The 19085-nt window shown below is 46.5% G+C and overlaps 1 protein-coding gene across 1 annotated transcript in view; it reads left to right on the top strand.

Moving 5' to 3' along the window:
• Nucleotides 1-252: 252 nt before the first annotated feature.
• TOM1L1 (target of myb1 like 1 membrane trafficking protein) overlaps nucleotides 253-19085 on the top strand; it is a 51441-nt gene continuing 32608 nt past the window's right edge. Inside the window, exons 1-3 of the mRNA XM_035103829.3 lie at nucleotides 253-1007; nucleotides 5478-5562; nucleotides 10995-11073. Of these exons, the coding sequence (XP_034959720.3) occupies nucleotides 641-1007; nucleotides 5478-5562; nucleotides 10995-11073 (531 nt within the window). The 5' untranslated portion in view covers nucleotides 253-640. The remainder of the gene's footprint in view (nucleotides 1008-5477; nucleotides 5563-10994; nucleotides 11074-19085) is intronic.

The raw sequence follows: 19085 nt of genomic DNA on the forward strand, positions 1-19085 counted from the left end.
TCACCCCGTCCTAACCTGTGAATTCTCACATTCTCAAGATGTGTTTTTTGATGTTTTAGAGGATGATTACCGAGATATAACATCATGAGCGTAGCCAGGAATTATGTTGCGAGTAGCCAGGGTTTATTGGGGTGGAGGGCAGGACACGTCTAGTAGATTCGGAATGAAATGTCTCCACAACAGTTGTTTAAAATTACTTTCTTTTGACCCCAAGTGCTCAGAAAAATCTGTCAACATCCTTTCTACTTTTAGTTAAGTATTTTTTTATTATTTACCTGATTGGGGGGCATCTGCCCCCTGCTCCCCCCCCCGCCTGCTACATCCATGCATAACATACGGTACGTGACGCGCTTCCAACATGCAAGTTCAAGCCTGCCCCGCACGGCGCCGTGAGTTCAAATGCCAAGAATCCATCAAACCAGAGCTAACTTGGAAGCCGTCCGGGAAACTTTGGCCGCCGCTTGGAAAGCATGCAGCGGCACTCCTTTCCCGGAAAGTTGCGTTAAAAGAGGGGTGGGAGCCGCAGGAAATCCCACCCCTGCCCCTAGACGAATCCCCTCCGAAACGCTTGGTGCATTTGCGCGGAGGTTTGCTCGGATCCGAGGACGCCTTCGGGAAAGGACTGGAGATGCGCGTCTGAATGAGACTCCGCCCAAGGGGAGCGCAGGCTGGCGACCTTCCCCTTTGCGCCTTTGCGCGGCGGCACTTTCGCTTCCAAGGCTGTTCCCTCCCTGCGCGGCGCGTCATCCTCGACGAGGAGCCCGTGGGGCGGCGCGGGACGAGCACCTGGAGGCTGCCGGGCCCCTCCTCCCCTGGCCGGGCAAGGGCGTCCCTCCAGCGTGCTGGCTGGCTGGGGCGCCACAAAGCAGGGAGCTCGCCGGCCGGCTGGTGGGGAGAGCGAGCTCGGATTCTTGCTTGGCGTGCCTGGAGACCCGGGACTCACTCGAGCATGGCTTTCGGCAAGAGTCAGAAGGATCCCTTCGGCACAGCCGTGGGGCATCTGATCGGTAAGAAGCGGCATCTCCCCCTATCCCGCCCGCCTCCCCTTCCTGCCAGCCTGTGGATAGTTGCCCCCGAACTGAGCGGAGCGCCAAACTTTCCCAAGGCACCACCGTCCTATTTTTAGACGGGGAGGGAGGGCAGCAGCGCGGTAGCGGAGGCAGTCTTTGCGCGCCAAAGGGTTCAGGTGGCGTCTCCAGGTCTGTAGCCGTGGGGGAAGACGCTACCTGCCAGTGCCTGCAGTACTAAGCTAGCCTTGCCAGTGGTGTTACTTGGGGCAAGGCAGCGTTCCCATATGGATGTAGGCGGAGAGGGAGAAAAAAGGATAGTTTATGCTGCCCTTCCTAGTTCTGGAAACCTAACAGGCTTCTGGGTCAGCGGGGCAGGTAAGGGGATATTCAGCCCTGTGTTTAATGTTTTTGCACCCCCTCCTAGTGGATGTAGCCAGGATTTATGTTAAGGGGCAGGCTTTATGTTAGGGTGTCCGGACCTCAGTTAAGTATTTTTATTGATTGGGGGGGGGCAACTGCCCCGCTTGGCTACACTCGTGCCCCTCTCCTATAGATGGAATTGTGAGTCACCTGCATGGGCAGGGTGCTTGGCTAGATAGCTTTTGGAGTTCCCTTCGGATTCTGCTTCAAATCTGATAGGCCAACTTTGTTGTATTTTTTATTTTTGGGTGGTGATGGCTTCTGCTCATTTTTCTGAGCTGGTCTCCTGGACTCATGCCTCAAAGTTCTACTTTAATGGCACTGCTGTACTGGCTGATACACTCAGTAAAAATAGAGTATGTACTGTGGTTTTTCAGCTCCTCCAGGCCCATAGAAACCCGAGAGCTACACCAGTTACTCTTGCCCCTCTAGAGGGTTCCAATCCCAGGTCCCTAAACAATTTCTTTGCTGTTGCCGTGCTAACTAGTTTCCTCCCACCCACTGTGCTTTAAGCAGCTGTCCCATGAGCAAATATCAAGCAGCTGCATTTTATTTATTGCTATTATTTTTCAGAAAATTTATATGCCGCTCAACTGTAAAGGAAAAACAAGAGCAACCCACCTTAAAGTGATTTACGGGAAAGAACCAAACCATGACATTATCAGTGAAAACAGATATTTGAAACATTCAAACATAATTAAAACCAGCAATAAACTAAAAAAAAAATACTGATTAAAATGCATGTGTTGTTATTGATCAACACTGTATCTTGATGCCAGGATAATATTCGCCTGCTGAAATTCTTATCAGGGAAGGCAGAAAAGCCTCACCAGGAAAGGAGGAGAAATCTTGATAGCCCTATCTCTGTTTTGGAGGTCAGACATCACTAAGCTTTAGTCAGCCACAGAGGAACAGAAGGTCTCCTTGTTTGGCTCCAGCGAAATAAAACACCGCCCAGGTTGCTGTTTGTTCAGAATATTTCTTAACAATCCATCATCAATAGAATCCAAGCTGGTGTGTGCACTGCATTCACACAGCGTATAAATACTGTGTAAAGTTGACAAGACGAGCTTTACTGCATCAGAACACAATAAAGCGAAAAGCAGAATGGGACCCGATTCCAACAACCCCCTACAATCTGAAGTGCCAGGGCTAGTAGAAAAGCGTTTCGCCTTTTCTGATACCTGCGGACTGCAGTTCCCAGCCATGGAATGCTTTTTACTTGTGCTTTTCTTAGCCACAAGTGTGGAGGCTGGAAAATGTGGCGGATTCCCTGCCATCGTTAGACGTGTGCCTTCTTTGAACCAGTGTTCAAAATTAGCCGGGCGCCAGGCGCGTTTTGTGACTGGCGCGGGTCCAATTGCGGCCACATTGAGATCTCTGGATGCCAGGTTGGCGATGAACATCCCCATCTGGCTGGCCCCTCCTCAGTTAACCTCTACAACAACCCTGCAAGGCAGGTGAAGGGGCTGTGACTGGCCCAAGGTCACCCAGCGTGCTTCGTGACGGAGTGTGGATTTTGGACCCTGATCCCCCAGGTCCTGGTCCAACACTCTAACCACTGCACCGCACTGCCTTCCTTGACTACTTCTGCTGTGGGGCAGCTATATCAATTAAGTAGGCAGATAAATAGGGAGAAAGCAAAATGTCACTTGGAGAATATTTTCCTTGAAGCTTGAGTTTGTCTTTTTCTGGATTGCTTTATTTGATGTTTTAATGTGTTGTGAACCGCTTTGAGATTCCCCCCCCCCATTACTATATAAAGTGGTATACTGTAGAAATGAAATGAATAATAACAATAATAGCTCTCATTGTGGAGGCGGGATGGCACCTAGACTGTTGTGGCGACCATAACATCAAATAAAGAAAGGTGTTGGTAACCCGAGGTGCCACTGTATAAGCTAATTGCCAAATGGCACCATAACTTATACAGTGGTACCTCCGGTTACCAACACCTTGGGTTAAAAACACTTCTGGTTACAGACTCCGCTAACCCGGAAGTAGTACCTCGGGTTAAGAACTTTGCCCCAGGATAAGAACAGAAATCATGCTCCAGCGGCGCGGCGGCAGCAGGAGGCCCCATTAGCTAAAGTGGTACCTCTGGTTAAGAACGGTTTCAGGTTAAGAACGGACCTCCGGAACGAATTAGGTTCGTAATCAAAGGTACCACTGTATATCTGAGTTCCTAACACTGCTTAGGAACCCCTCTCACTTTCTCTCCCTCAGGAACAAGGGAGGAATAAAAGTTCCACATCAGGAATGCCTCCGCTTCTCCAAGAGGTGGCCTTGCGGAGGCTGCCCAGGAGCCTGCAGCTCCAGCCTCCAAGGAGCATACCACTGCAGCAGCGGGTCAGTGGGTGATGCATTCTTCGGAGGCTGGATCTGCTGCCCCTGTGGATCCTGCCTCCTGAGGCGGAAGCCTCATCTTGCCTTACAGGTGGGCCAGCTGTGCTTCACATCCTCAACACCGCTGACTGGTTCCAGTTAAGAGCTCAGAACCCACCTGTCAGTTCTCCCTTTGCCAAGCCTCTCTTTCCTTCATCTGGGGTGCCTGGAGCCCAGGCTCCCTGCTGCCGTGCTCAAAATAAGGAATACATTGCATGTTGGAATTCCCCGCTTCACCCTGACACATGTGTCGAGTTGGGGGTGGAGGGAAAGGCATTCCTTTAGCTCCTCTAGATTGTGAGGATGACGGGAGTGGTGGGAGACTCGCTAAAGGAGTGACTCATCAAGGTTTAGCGATGCTAGTCCATTCTCCCCAGAAAAAAAAGGGATTTTTCCGCTTGTATTATATCAGGGCTGGGGAACTTCGGGTACTCCAGATGTTGTTAGGGCTAGAGCTGGGTGATAAAGGTAAAGGTAAAGGGACCCCTGACCATTAGGTCCAGTCGTGACCGACTCTGGAGTTGCGCGCTCATCTTGCATTATTGGCCGAGGGAGCCGGCGTATAGCTTCCAGGTCATGTGGCCAGCATGACAAAGCCGCTTCTGGCAAACCAGAGCAGCACATGGAAACGGCGTTTACCTTCCTGCTGTAGTGGTTCCTATTTATCTACTTGCATTTTGACATCCCCGTCACAGGGATTCGAACCGCCGACCTTATGATCAGCAAGCCCTAGGCTCAGTGGTTTAACCCACAGTGACACCCCTATTTTCAATGGAGAAATGTTGTGGAGTATGGAGTTATGTGACCCCCCTGCAGCTTCTGTGGCTTCCGATTGGCTGCAGGAGCTACCTGCAGGAGCTACCTGCGCAACCCCGGGACATTCACCACGCCCCTGGGGTGTGCGCCAGCCATGCCCCCACCTGTTCTCCGCTCTGGGGGCTGCAGCATGTTGCTCCGCCACTGATCACAATGCTGAAAAACAGCTATTGCCCAGCCCTAGTTAAGGCTGATGAGTGTTGAAGTTCCCCATCCCAGTATTACCAGAGGCAAAGGAGGCAGAGTTTCAATGCCCTTTGTACTTATGCAGAGGAGGAAGTTTCAGCGAGGGCAGCTAATGTTGTCATCTTTGCAGGATAAACATCACCTGCTAACATTCCTACTTTGCCTAACAGTTATTAATAAAGTTGTAGAAGTCTGGTCCTCCTTTGCAACAGGTCAGCTCAGCCTTCCACAAACTGACAACCCCGGTCAGCTGCAGCCAGTAAAATGAGTGGCAGCCAAAATACCTGGAGGGCACCAGGTTGGGGAAAGATAGCCCTAAGTCTTTGCTTGTTGATATCTAGTAAGCCACTTTCAAAGCATTTCAAAGAATCAGAATCCTAGGTGTTTCCTGACATTGGCTAGCTGGTTTCTTTTTCCTTATCTTTTTTTTATAAAGGAAGGAGATTTAAGACTCGGGGTACTTTGGAGGGAATGACCATTTTAAATCAAAACTCTTTATGCCAGTCATTTGAAACAACCAAAGTTATATTTCCTGTTTGTTAGGTGTCTGTATAGTGTCTGCATAGGTATTTTGGATGGGCAGAGGTATAAATTATATTATTATTATTATTACTATTATTATTATTATTCTTTACTGGAAGTAAATTTTTATCTTTGCAGAAAAGGCTACTTTTGGAACGCTGCAGACAGAAGAGTGGGGTCAGTTCATGCACATCTGTGATATTATCAACACAACTGAGGAAGGGTAAGCTGGTTCATGTTCTGCAGAATTCTCATGGAATTTGGTCTTGCTGATAAGACATATTGGCCTTCCGTGTTAAAAGTCTAATCCTGTTGGTGTGACAATAAACACACTCCCTACCCCCGTGTATACCCTTTGACCCATGCCAGCTTTGTCCTCTGTTGTGCATGTGTAATTTTACAATTTGCTCATCAATAAAGCCACATGTGAAGGCAGTAGAGAATCTGATTTCAATATGTATTTGTTGACACTTTTACACCTCAAGTTCATGTTTACCAATGCATGTTTCTTTATTTAACGAAATATGGTGCTGGAGGAGACTCTTGAGAGTCCCATGGACTGCAAGAAGATCAAACCTATCCATTCTGAAGGAAATCAGCCCTGAGTGCTCCCTGGAAGGACAGATCGTGAAGCTGAGGCTCCAATACTTTGGCCACCTCATGAGAAGAGAAGAATCCTTGGAAAAGACCCTGACGTTGGGAAAGATTGAGGGCACTAGGAGAAGGGGACGACAGAGGACAAGATGGTTGGACAGTGTTCTCGAAGCTACGAACATGAGTTTGACCAAACTGCGGGAGGCAGTGCAAGACAGGAGTGCCTGGCGTGCTATGGTCCATGGGGTCACGAAGAGTTGGACACGACTAAACGACTAAACAACAACAACAACAATATGCTGTTTGAGTGTAGCGGTTTTTAGAGTTGCTGACTTTCAAACAGTCCCTATAGCTGTGCCTTTAACTGAAGCTTGAACAACAGCAATTACAAAGGGACCGTATTTATCGCCGTGCAGTCAAAAGCTTTGCCCGTGAATTCCTATTAAAGGCACAACTACAAAGGCTGGTTTAAAAGTTGGCAACTGTACTGCATATGCAGCTTTAAAACATGACTCATGAAGCGACCCCAGAATGTCTGGTTCCTGACTGTGTGCAGTAGGTCATGTTAGGAGCTTGGCTGAAAGTGTGATGAGTGCCACAACCCCATAGTTGCCTTTGAATTGACTTAACTGTCCAGGGATCCTTTACCTTTTACCTTTACCTTTGTTTCTCTCACCTGAACGGGTCTATCCGCCAGCAACTTCTAACGTCAAATTGGGAGGTGCTTTTGAAACTTAATGTAACAAAGTAGAGAAACTACAGAATTTAGAAATGGGATCAAGACTGCAATAATGGGAGGCACATTGGTTCTGCCAAAATCCTAGGGATCCTTATTCTGAAAAGAGAGCCGCAGGTGGCGCTGTGGGTGAAACCACAGAGCCTAGAGCTTGCCAATCAGAAGGTCGGCGGTTCAAATCCCCGCGGCGGGGTGAGCTCCCGTTGCTCGGTCCCAGCTCCTGCCAACCTAGCAGTTTGAAAGCACGTCAAAGTGCAAGTAGATAAATAGGAACCGCTACAGCGGGAAGGTAAACAGCGTTTCCGTGTGCTGCTCTGGTTTGCCAGAAGCGGCTTTGTCATGCTGGCCACATGACCTGGAAGCTATACGCCGGCTCCCTCGGCCAATAATATGAGATGAGCGCGCAACCCCAGAGTCGATCACGACTGGACCTAATGGTCAGGGGTCCCTTTACCTTTACCTTTAAGTGCCTTTTTTAAAAAAGGAAAGAAAAGAAAAAAATCTAAAAGTTTGGTTTCTTTGCCTGGGTGTTCCCCCCCCCCCGGATCTCTCCCCCCCCCCGCCACCTTCACATCTCTATGAGCAGGGGTCATCACAGTTGCAATATTCACATGGGGCAAGCTGGTGGAAGCAAGCAGAGAAAGGGTTAATGAGCCCTTTGCTTGTGACTCACATTAGGAATGATCCAACCCCGTGAGCCCTCCAGCTCTTCCCCAGTTCCAAATATGACCTTATTCAAATTAGTCACTGACCGGATCTTCAGAAACAATATTCAGCCATGGATAGGTGATCTCCACTTAAGCTTATTGGTTGCAAGCGAAGTGCTGTGCTGTTTTTCTCGGAACAGCAGAAAGCATCTCGCTACTGGAACGAAGAAATGACGTAGCCAAAGGCCGGTCACTTACAGTGTAATGATGATGATTGTATGCGTTCCTTGATCCTAACATTTAATTTGGATGAGCAACAAAGACATCCACTGTAAAGAGAAGAGTCATCGGTGGCAGTCGGTTGTGCTCAGTTAGCAGGAGCTAAAGGAACAGAAAGCTCATTCCTTGTAACACGGAGTCCTTATCTTAAGACAGGGATGAGGTGCCAGGAGCCACCGAGGTGTTGCTGGACAGCAACTTCCGTAATTTCTGAGCAGTGGCCATGTTGGCAGTGCACTCCTTTGACCCAACATTTGCTCTTGTAATGCAACATAGCGGAAAAAACAAAGAGCACTGCCAGTGTTAGAAATACACGTGTTGTGTTCATCTGCTTGGAAAATGTATCCCCTGCATTTACAGTGGAACATCGGTTTCTGAACACCTTGGTTTACGAATTTTCGGTTTACGAACGCCGCGGACCCATCTGGAACGGATTAATTCACTTTCCCTTACTTTCAATGGGAAAGTTCGCTTCAGTTTATGAACGCTTCAGTTTATGAACAGACTTCCGGAACCATGCTTTGGGTTAAGTACGCTTCAGGTTGAGTACTCCGCGGACCCGTCTGGAACGGATTAATCCACTTTCCATTACTTTCAATGGGAAAGTTCGCTTCAGTTTATGAACGCTTCAGTTTAAGTACTCCGCGGACCATCTGGAACAGATTAATCCACTTTCCAATACTTTCAATGGGAAAGTTTGCTTCAGTTTATGAACAGACTTCTGGAACCAATTGTGTTCATAAACCGAGGTACCACTGTATTGTAAAATTCTCACGAGGGAGGAGCAAAGGTTTCTCCTTACTTTTCCTCCTTCTCCTCACTCCCATTGCATGGATTTATAAATAAGGTAAAGGTAAAGAACCCCTGGATGGTTAAGTCCAGTCAAAGGCGACTATGGGGTTGTGGCGCTCATCTCGCTTTTCAGGCCGAGGGAGCTGGCATTTGTCCGCAGACAGCTTTCCAGGTCACGTGGCCAGCATGACTCAACTGCTTTTGGTGCAACAGAAGAAGAGAAGAAGAAGAAGAGTTTGGATTTGATATCCCGCTTTATCACTACCCGAAGGAGTCTCAAAGCGGCTAACAATCTCTTTTCCCCTCCTCCCCCACAACAAACACCCTGTGAGGTGGGTGGGGCTGAGAGACTTCAGAGAAGTGTGACTAGCCCAAGGTCACCCAGCAGCTGCATGTGGAGGAGTGGAGACATGAACCCGGTTCCCCAGATTACGAGTCACAGGACACTGTGACGGAAGCCCAAGCGCACAGAAACGCCGTTTACCTTCCTGCCACAGTGGTACCTATTTATCTGCTTGCACTGGCGTGCTTTCAAACTGCTAGGTTGGCAGGAGCTGGGTAAGAGCAATGGGAGCTCACTCTGTCATGGGGATTCGAACTGCCGACCTTCCGATCGGCAAGCCCAAGAGCAGGCATCCCCAAACTTCGACCCTCCAGATGTTTTGGACTACAATTCCCATCTTCCCCGACCACTGGTCCTGTTAGCTAGGGATCATGGGAGTTGTAGGCCAAAACATCTAGAGGGCTGCAGTTTGGGGATGCTTGCCCAAGAGGCTCAGGGATTTAGACCACATTGCCACTCGCTCCCATGGATTTATAAATATGGAAGAAAGCAATAGCCTACCCCATCACTCAATAGTGCAGCCACCTATGAGGTGGAGTGTACTTGTTTATCTGCTAGCATGTGGGGAAAAATATATAGAAGCTTCCTATAATTAGACTGGAAGAGAGCCAAGAAGCTGATGTGAACACCCTTAGTCTTGCATCATTTGCCACAGGATTTTTGATAGGGTAATCTAGTGCAATTAGTGTTTGGGCTCAGATAATGGGTGAGACTATTTAGGCAGTGGCCTCATCTCCTTTTAAGAAAAGGTTTGACATTCTGACGTGAAAACAGAGGAGGCGGCAATAAAACAATCTCCTTTGAGTCTCTGGCTCCACTGCAATATTTAAATGCTAAGCTCTTGCTGCTGCTGTTGCTGCTGCTCAATTTTGCTTATAAATGGAGCACATTGAAGTGCTAGATGGGGAAGAAAGAGAGGAATGTTTGGGGGGAAATTCAGTTCAGGGTCGGGGGAAGCTTCACATTGTACGATACAAAGAGAATTCTTGTTTGAAAGTTTTGTAACCCGCTCTGAGATCTGTGGATGGCGGGCAGGCTAAAAATGCTTTTAAATAAATGAACAAATCTCTGTGGTTGGTTTATCAGCCGCAAAAAAATAGTATGGCCTGTTGCTTTGTGTGTTTGGGGCCACATGAAAGAATTGGTGCTTTCAGAATTCAGTGACTGTAATTTGTTTTTACTGATTTTAATACCAAATGTAAACTACTTGTAATTTGCCTTGGGACCTGCTGGTGAAGGGTGGATAATAAACTGAATAATAATATTATAATAATGTAATAATAATAATAATATTTCTCCAGGTTCCAGCATTCGGTCACACTCAAGCATGACCAAGAGATACTATGAGCATTGATTATGCAGTTGAAGCAATCAGGGTATGGGGATAGGAGCAGAATCCATTGACCAAGACTGGGGGACACTGGAAGTCACATGGGACAGAGGGAGTGGGCTTAGTTCCCACCGAAATGTGTCTCTGAATAAAGTGGGATGAGTTAATTAATTAATTACTTGGTTATATATCTACCCTGCCCTTAATCCGACCAGACCTCATGGTGGTTTTTCGTGTTTCTAGAGAAAACACGACCCAGGTGGCACTGTGGGCTAAACCACTGAGCCTAGGGCTTGCTGATCAGAAGGTCGGCGGTTCGAATCCCTGTGACGGGGTGAGCTCCTGTTGCTTGGTCCCAGCTCCTGCCAACCTAGCAGTTCGAAAGCACATCAAAATGCAAGTAGATAAATAGGAACCGCTACAGCGGGAAGGTAAACGGCGTTTCCATGTGCTGCTCTGGTTTGCCAGAAGCGGCTTTGTCATGCTGGCCACATGACCTGGAAGCTATACGCCGGCTCCCTCGGCCAATAATGCGAGATGAGCGCGCAACCCCAGAGTCGGTCACAACTGGACCTAATGGTCAGGGGTCCCTTTACCTTTACCTTTACCTTTAGAGAAAAATAAAGCATTGCAATTGGGTATCCTCTAGGAAATGTGCGAAAAACCTGCCTACCGCCCTAGATCCTGGGTGACCAAGACTTTCAGATTCTGAACATCCATCTGTTCACACTTTGCAGGATATCTCTGCACACAGCCCACCTGTCACGAAGACAGTAATCTTGCCGCTGCTGAAATACAGTGCATTATTTCGGTTTTATCTGGATTTTCTTCCACGCAAACGGTGGCTGCAGTCTTTATCTCTCTGGTTGGTGTCGCAGGGCAAACAGCGTGTTAAGTCAATGCTTTTATCTAGTTTCCTTTCTTTTAATTGCAGGCCCAAGAATGCGATCAGAGCACTAAGGAAAAAGCTTTCAAAAAACTGCAACCATGTTGAGATTCATCTGACGCTCTCTGTAAGTATGATACTCTTGATCTTCATAAAAAGAGTCTGCTAAACACTGAAGGGGACACATCGGATTTCTCTGGATCACAGCCCAGAAAGGAACCTGTTTGAGCAGAACATTTTACTAAACAACAGCAACAATTTTCCTGACACGCCAAACATGAACTTCAGGGGAAGGCGGTGCTCATTTTCTGGGTCATGTTTAGGTGAATGTCATCCTTGTCTGGGGTTTCTGAGCACTATTCTTTATGGACAGAGGTCAGTTGTTCTTCACCGTTGGAGACTGACCAACAGATTAACCTCTGCTTTTCACCTTCAGGGCTTGAGGGTGGAGGATTGAGCCAATATTATGAAGAAGACACGCAATGGCATCTGGAGATAAGTCTTTGCTCATCTTCCAGTGCCCCACCTGGTTTCTACCAGGGGCCTTCTTCTTGTTGTTCTTTGGTGCTCACTTGTAGCTGAGTAAGATTGTCTTCCATAGACACTGTCTTAACAGTGAGTCCATAAGTGATTGTGGAGGCCAATTCTGGATCCACACGTCCTTCTACAGTGGGGTCATAAGTTTCTGGGCGGGAGTTGATCATGGTGAGGGTTTGCCAAGCGTGCCTTCCTCTTGGCACCTTTCTCCATTTCGTCCTGGGTTTGAGCATCTTCAAAGCCCATGGCACTTTTGGTAAAAGCTGTTCTCCAATTGAAGCACTCGCAGGCCAGTGTTCCCAGTTGTCGGTTTTTATACTACATTTTTTAAGATTTGCCTTGAGAGAGTCCTTAAACCTCTTTTGTTGACCACCAGCATTACGCTTTCCATTTTTAAGTTTGGAATAGAGTAGTTGCTTTGGAAGACGATCATTAGGCATCTGCACAACATGACAAGTCCAACGAAGTTGATGTTGAAGAATCATTGCTTTGACACTGGTGATCTTTGCTTCTTCCAGTAACACTGGCATTAGTTTGCCTGTCTTCCCAAGTGATGTGTAAAAATTTCTGGAGACGTAGTTGATGGAATCTTTCGAGGAGTTGGAGATGGCATCTATAAGTTTATAAACCAGGGACCATCACCATCCCTTCTAAGGTGTGAGCACTACTTCATTGTAACCTGGGCAGGTGGTGTTGGGTCTAGAAATATGTTTGGGACCTGAATCTCCCACACTACATGGTTGCTGGACAGGGGAAGGCCTCCCGGCCATAGGCAGTCCTCATAACTGTCGCATCATCACCCACAGGCACCTCATAATATGGTATTTAGCATGTTACTCAGAAAATTGCTTCTTGGTTTTCCTTTTTGAATTACGCTCTCTGGTTAAAGACTGGTTAAGAAGGGAAAGAGTAGCATCTTGTTCAGTGTTGTGTTATTCCACTGGCATTTTCCACACAATTTCCCATTTTTACAAAGTGGAATATGCAATTCAATATGTATTCATTAGTGCAAATTAAAGTCCGTTGCGGCAAGTGTTCTTAACCATACACAAACACTGATGGCTTCTAGCCAGAGGTAGGGGGTGAGGAATTGAGATCAGAGAAGAAAGGTTACTCAATCAGAGCAAGCAAGATACTGTCTTTTATTTTGATCGACAAACTTTGGAGTTGCATAGATCTCAGTGTGTGGTTTGCCATTCAAGAGAAGCTTTGGAAACAACAACAAAGAGTCTTGTGGTGAAATAAAGGTTCTCTAATGTATCATGGAATAAGCTTTTGTGGGGAGAGAGTTTGAGCCAAGTCACGATGTGTACTTGCTTATCTGCAGTCTTGTGTTGAAGAAAAATGAGTTGTGACAGAGGCTTAATGAGAAGGGGATTAAAGTGAAACAGTAGACATCGTAAATGCTATCACATGAACAATTGTGTGTCTTCCTGGTTGCCCCACCTCAAAAAGGAATGAAAGGGCAACTAAAAAAAAATCAAGGATAGCATTTTTATCAGAAGTGAGAGGATTAAGCAGAGAGAGGGCTTGGTTAACTAATGTAAAAGAGAATGGAGACAGTTGGGATGGAAAGAATGAGTAGGAAACAATATCTCCCTTTCAAAATACAACTCAGAATTATTTATTAAAGCTGTTAGAGCAGGCATCCCCAAACTGCGGCCCTCCAGATGTTTTGGCCTACAACTCCCATGATCCCTAGCTAACAGCACCAGTGGTCAGGGAAGATGGAAATTGTAGTCCAAAACATCTGGAGGGCCGAAGTTTGGGGATGCCTGTGTTAGAGCGTTTTATAATGAGCTAAAGGATAAGCCTAGTTATGCAGTTGGTAGTTAACTTACGCCATTGACTGCCCCCAGGATGTTATAAGAAAATGGCATGGAATTTCTAAAGGATTAATGGAATGTTTTGGAGAAATAGGAATGTTGGGAGGTGTAAACCAACACTGCAACCTGTGTGTTACCAGCCACGGGCAACAAATAACAGGAGATGGCTGTCCCTGTTGGTTATGACTTCTTGGATGGTCAGAAGCATTTCCAGTTTAGATGGTTCATTGTTCTGACCCAGAATCAAATTGCTTGTGGGTATGTTGACCTCCCATTTCTGCCCAGGATCTAATCTAGGTCAGTGATGTCAAATGGTGATATGGGTTATATATAGGTGATATAGGAAGCAGTCCATTGGTTTAAACTTACATAACTTAGTATTTCCAGGGGAGAAATGTGTGACTCCTTTTCGTTTTTGTTTTGTTTCCAAAACGGCAGCCAGTGCAAAAGTGACTTGGCAGTTCTTGTACACAGAGTTACCTTGTTGGTCACAGCGTATTATGCTGCTGCTGTGGAATTTGTGGAATTTGTTTTGCAAAAACATTATTACCATAAGCTAGGAAGTCATTAGGGCAAACAGGTGATTCACAGTGCTCTGTTACGAGTTAAGTTGCATAAATATGAATCACCCAAAAGTTTTGGTGTTCGTGTTCTTTATCCAGAAGTGGCAGAACATCAGGGACAGGATGGATTGAATCTGGTTCTGAATGAATACCCCCCCCCTATTTTGCAGCCATGTTCCCATTTAACTTGAAAACATTCTGAAAGCATTTAAAGGTTTGCCAGCAAAGGTTCTGGACTGGGTCTAGGTTTCACAGAGCTTTTTATCCTGTTTTCCCTTTGTGTTGATATTGTGGCTCTGAGTGATATAGGATGTATGTTTCAGCAGAGATCAGTTGCTTAGAGCATAGTGCTGATAACACCAAGGTAGCAGGTTCGATCCCCGTTTGGGGCAGCTGCATATTCCTGTGTAGCAGGGGGTTGGACTAAATGATCCTCAGGGTCCCTTCCAACACTACAATTCCATGCTTCTATGATCTAATTCAGTCTGTTTAAGTAAAAAGGTAAAGGTAAAAGACCCCTGGACGGTTAAGTCCAAGCAAAGGCGACTATGGGGTTGCAGTGCTCATCTCACTTTCATGGCCGAGGGAACCAGCGTTTGTCCACAGACAGCTTTCCAGGTCATATGGCCAGCAGGAATAAACCGCTTCCGGTGCAGCGGGACACCATGACGGAAACCAGAGTGCACAGAAACGGTGCTTACCTTTCCGCCACAGCAGTACCTATTTATCTACTTGCACTGGTGTGCTTTTGAACTGCTAGGTTGGCAGGAGCTGGGGCAGAGCAACGGGAGCTCACCCCGTCGTGGGGATTTGAACCACTGACCAATCGGGAAGCCCAAGAGGCTCAGTGGTTTAGACCACAGCGCTACCCGCTTCCCTCCTCTGTTGAAGTAGCCAGTGCATCACCTATGATATGTCCTTTGTGTTAAAGTCAACAGAGTCTATTAACATGTTTTATCTTATGAGAAAATGTAGGCACACTCCATTGGCAATTTTTTTGACTCCATGGTAGCTGGCACCTCAAAATTAAGTGGAGACATAGGAGCCAATTCCTAGGAGCCTTGGCTGCTTCAGCCCCCACAATAAAATATTTGAGGGGTCAAGTCCAAACAAAGTTGATGGGTATTTCCATTCAAATGGTGTGTGTGCACTGCATCATGTGATTGATCATGAGGGGTGGGGCTTACCTGGGCCCCCACAATGTTTTATCCACCCCCATGTGGAGATGCTTGTTGTTGTTGTTTAGTCGTGTCCGACTCTTCGTGACCCCATGGACCATAGCATGCCAGGCACTCCTGTCTTCCACTGCCTCACGCAGTTTGGTCAGACTCATGTTCGTAGCTTCGAGAACACTGTCCAACCATCTCATCCTCTGCCGTCCCCTTCTCCTTGTGCCCTCCATCTTTCCCAACATCAGGGTCTTTTCCAGGGAGTCTTCTCTTCTCATGAGGTGGCCAAAGTATTGGAGCTACTCCCCTGCTAAAACTCTTCCATCAGTGCAGTCCAGCATGGTCATTCATAAAATCTGTGATGTCCTGTTATCATTCCCAAATAATATTCTGCTATTGTAAAGACTAGTAGATTTATTGTATCCTAAGCTGTTGTGGAGTGGAGCCTTCAAGGCATGAAGAGTCCATATGAACTGGGTCTTGCTCATTCACTGTCTTGACAGCTCTGAGGAGTAAAAAGCTGGTGCAGACTAGGGAATGGTCTGCAGGCACATGAGATCAACACCCTGCTGAAGCTAAGCAGGTCTGGGTCTGGTCAGTACATGGATGGGAGACTGCTTGCAAACAACATGTAATAGCACCACTCTATTCTGCCTCGGTCAGACCACACTTGGAATACTGTGTCCAGTTCTGGGCACTACAACCTAAGAAGGATGTTGGCAAGCTGGAACGTGTACAGAGGAGGGCAACCAAGGTGATCAGGGGTCTGGAAACCAAGCCTTATGTGGAACGCTTGAGGGAGCTGTGTATGTTTAGCCTGGAAAAGAGGAGACTGAGAGGAGATACAATAACCATCTCCAGATATCTCAATAGCTGTCACATGGAAGAGGGAACAAGCTTGTTTTCTCCTGCTCTGGAGGGTAGGACTCGAACCAACGGCTTCAAGTTACAAGAAAGGAGATTATGACTGAACATATATGGAAAAGCTTTCTGACAGTAAGAGTTGTGTGACGGTGGAACAGTCTCCCTCAGGAGGTTCTGGGCTTTCCTTCCTTGGAGGTTTTAAAGCAGAGGTTGGACCGCCAAATGTCATGGATGCTTTAGCTGAGATGCCTGCATTGCACGGGGTTGGACTAGATGACGATTCTATGTTGCCTTCGGTTCCATGATAAAAGAAAGGCAGGATTTAAGTTTAATAAAATACAAAGAAAGAAGAAGAAAACAAGTTCAGAAAGTCTGATGCTGTGCTATAGTTGAGAATCCACATTATCACCTAAGCTTTCAGTTGTGTAGAATATAAAAAAAACAATATAGGTGTAAACAGGATATGTCTGCTAGCTTTCCGGGACAGTAGACAGTTCCTCTGTGTATTCTGTGCTTGAGCACCTTCTACAGCATAGGCTGATTGTCATGCATGCATGACTGCGATGGCTCTTTGCATATTCTGAGTTGCTTTCTGTATCTTGTTGTGCAAGGCAATTAGCAACAGAGGTGAGCAGATAAATTAGGTTGATAGGTGACCGACTTTGGTCAGGCATCAGCTAGGTTGCCCCGGGGCTGACACCCTGGGTTGGGGATACATCTAAAGTTGCCGGAATACTTGTTTCCGGCATGCCCCAACCCCCTGTTCCTTCGCAACCCTGAGTCACACAGTATTGCATACTTTGGTTCCTTGGTGTGCGTGTTTGCCTAGCAGAAACAGCTCGGGTTTCCACTTGGCATGCAGGTTTTGTGTCAGATTTTTCATTTCATTTCTGTTTACCATCCCTGGGAGCTGAGCGTTCTCTGTTCCAGTCAGTTGGAAAAGCTGTGATAACAGGGCTTTGAGATGTTTTATCTAATAATTCATTCTGCAAACTTAAGGTTTCTCCACTGTTCAAGGTCTTTTGTTGCTGTTGTGGGGAGAGGCGTCGTCATGCATATGTTCCTGTTGTTACAGGAGTTGCAGATAACACCCCTGGCCTACTGCAAATGGATTCCGTTTGCTTTTGGTAAAGAATATTGGCAGCTAACACAAAACAGCTAGAAGCATTTTCTTCTCCCGCTCTGCTCCAAGCTTTTTAATTGTGGATCTGTTAAAGACAGGAATCTGGAGGCCAGCTGAAAACAGAGGATGAAGTCTCAGGAGATAGTTCTGTGGTGGAGCAAAGCACCAGCAAAGGCAAACTGAGGAAGGAAAGTGCAGAGCCATTTGCCAACCAAATGTTTCAGTGCTCACCTGACCTGGAAGGGTTCCAGCCAGGCTGGGGGAAGGTTAGGCTGCAGGCCAGATGAGGGTGCCCTTGGGAGAGAAAACGTAAAATGCTCAGTATTTCACAGGCCTCCCAAGCTGTCTGACGGGTTGCAGCCTCTATGCCCAGAAGTAGAGGATGGACGTTTTATAGCCCTGTAGGGTCTGATCTGCCTTTAGGCTGAGCAGTTGGTGGTGAAACTTGATGTGAAACTGTAATCTTTGTCCCTTCCTATACTGCACAATGTGTGCAAGAACAGCAGATCGGTGTCGGAATCCATGTGGCAATTCTGTTCCTGTATCAATATATAATAATGATAATTATTATCAATAATAATATTTCATTTATACCCCGCCCAGCTGGCTGGGTTGCTCAAGCCACTCTGGGCAGCTTCCAACACATAAAATAATAATGATAATGATAATAATTTATTATTAATACCCCGCCCATCTGGCTGGGGTTCACCAGCCACTCTGGGTGGCTTCCAACAGAAATATTAGAATACACTAATTTCTTAAAGATTAAAAGCTTCCCTAAACAGGGCTGCCTTCAGATGTCCTCTAAAAGTCTGGTAGTTATTTTTCTTTTTGACACCTGGTCCTTCAGGGGCACAGTTATCTCATTCAGGACCAGGGAGTCCCCCACGCCTGCCCACCTCCTGTCCCCCACAAACAGTACTTCTGTCTTGTCAGGATTCAACCTCAATCTGTTACAACCATTCACTTGTCCCAGTATGCAAGAAGGAGAAGCACACACAGTGGAAATGGAAATGCTATTAATTATGCACAAAGGCAGCAGTTTTTTTTAACTGTGGGCACCAACCAGGCACCCAGAAATCTCCGTGTAGTTGGACCTGTGCCAGTAGCAAAATTAGCCAAGCACCTGGGGAACTTCAAAGACTGGATGTATGTGAATATGTATACATTTAGGAAACTGCTTAGGAAACTGGGTTTTACAGTTCCCAGGTCCAGGATCTGTTTTCTACAGTATGGATGCAGGAGCTACTCAGTCGAGAAATATCTCTTTTAGACAATGTAAGAGGGAATACAGTTTTTAGGCCACAAGGTAGCTGCTTAATAGTTAACCTCGTTTCGTATTAATGGACCCTGGGTGTGTCAAACCTGTTTTTATGAGAAGCTCCTGGTTTTGTGTGTCAATAAAACAACCTGCCAGGTGTACTGGAGCCTTAATAGTTCCCTGGACTTTGGCCAGTGGGGTTTGTGTGACATTGTGGTGGAAATGCAAGAGCTAATTGAAGGGTTGGGGTGCTGCTGGTCTTCACGAAGAAGATCTGCAGGAGTTCAGCATCTGCCCACACAGATCTGATTTCAGAGATCCAGGTATCAGTAGTGTTGCGACAAGCAAGGTTGTACAATCTCCATAATTACTGAGTAGTACGCCCGGCAGGGTTTTTTTCTGTTGTAGGGCATGGATGGGATTGCAGATTAAGTAACTCTGTAAATCCCACAAATGCATGCCACTCTGGGGAACAGCTGCATATAAAGTGGGGCCCATAACTGCAAGTCTAGGAGTGGGGAAAACATCTTCCAGTTAGTCACACACACTACCCTCTTTTTAATGAGCAAAAGTTCATAGACACTAAGCCTGCTTCATTTTTCCCAAATTGAAATGGATGGGGTTTAAGTTTTTAACTTTTAGAAGACATCTGAAAGCAGTCCTGTACAAGCGAAGCTTTTGAAGATTTCATGTACAGCGAACCCTTGGTTTTCGATCGTCTCGGAAGTTGAACGTTTCGGCTTTCGAATGGCGAAAACCCCAGAAGTAACTGCTTCGGTTTTTGAATGATTTTTTT

This window comes from Zootoca vivipara, chromosome 2, assembly GCF_965207765.1.
Source record: "Zootoca vivipara chromosome 2, rZooViv2.hap1.1, whole genome shotgun sequence".
Lineage (NCBI taxonomy): Eukaryota > Metazoa > Chordata > Lepidosauria > Squamata > Lacertidae > Zootoca > Zootoca vivipara.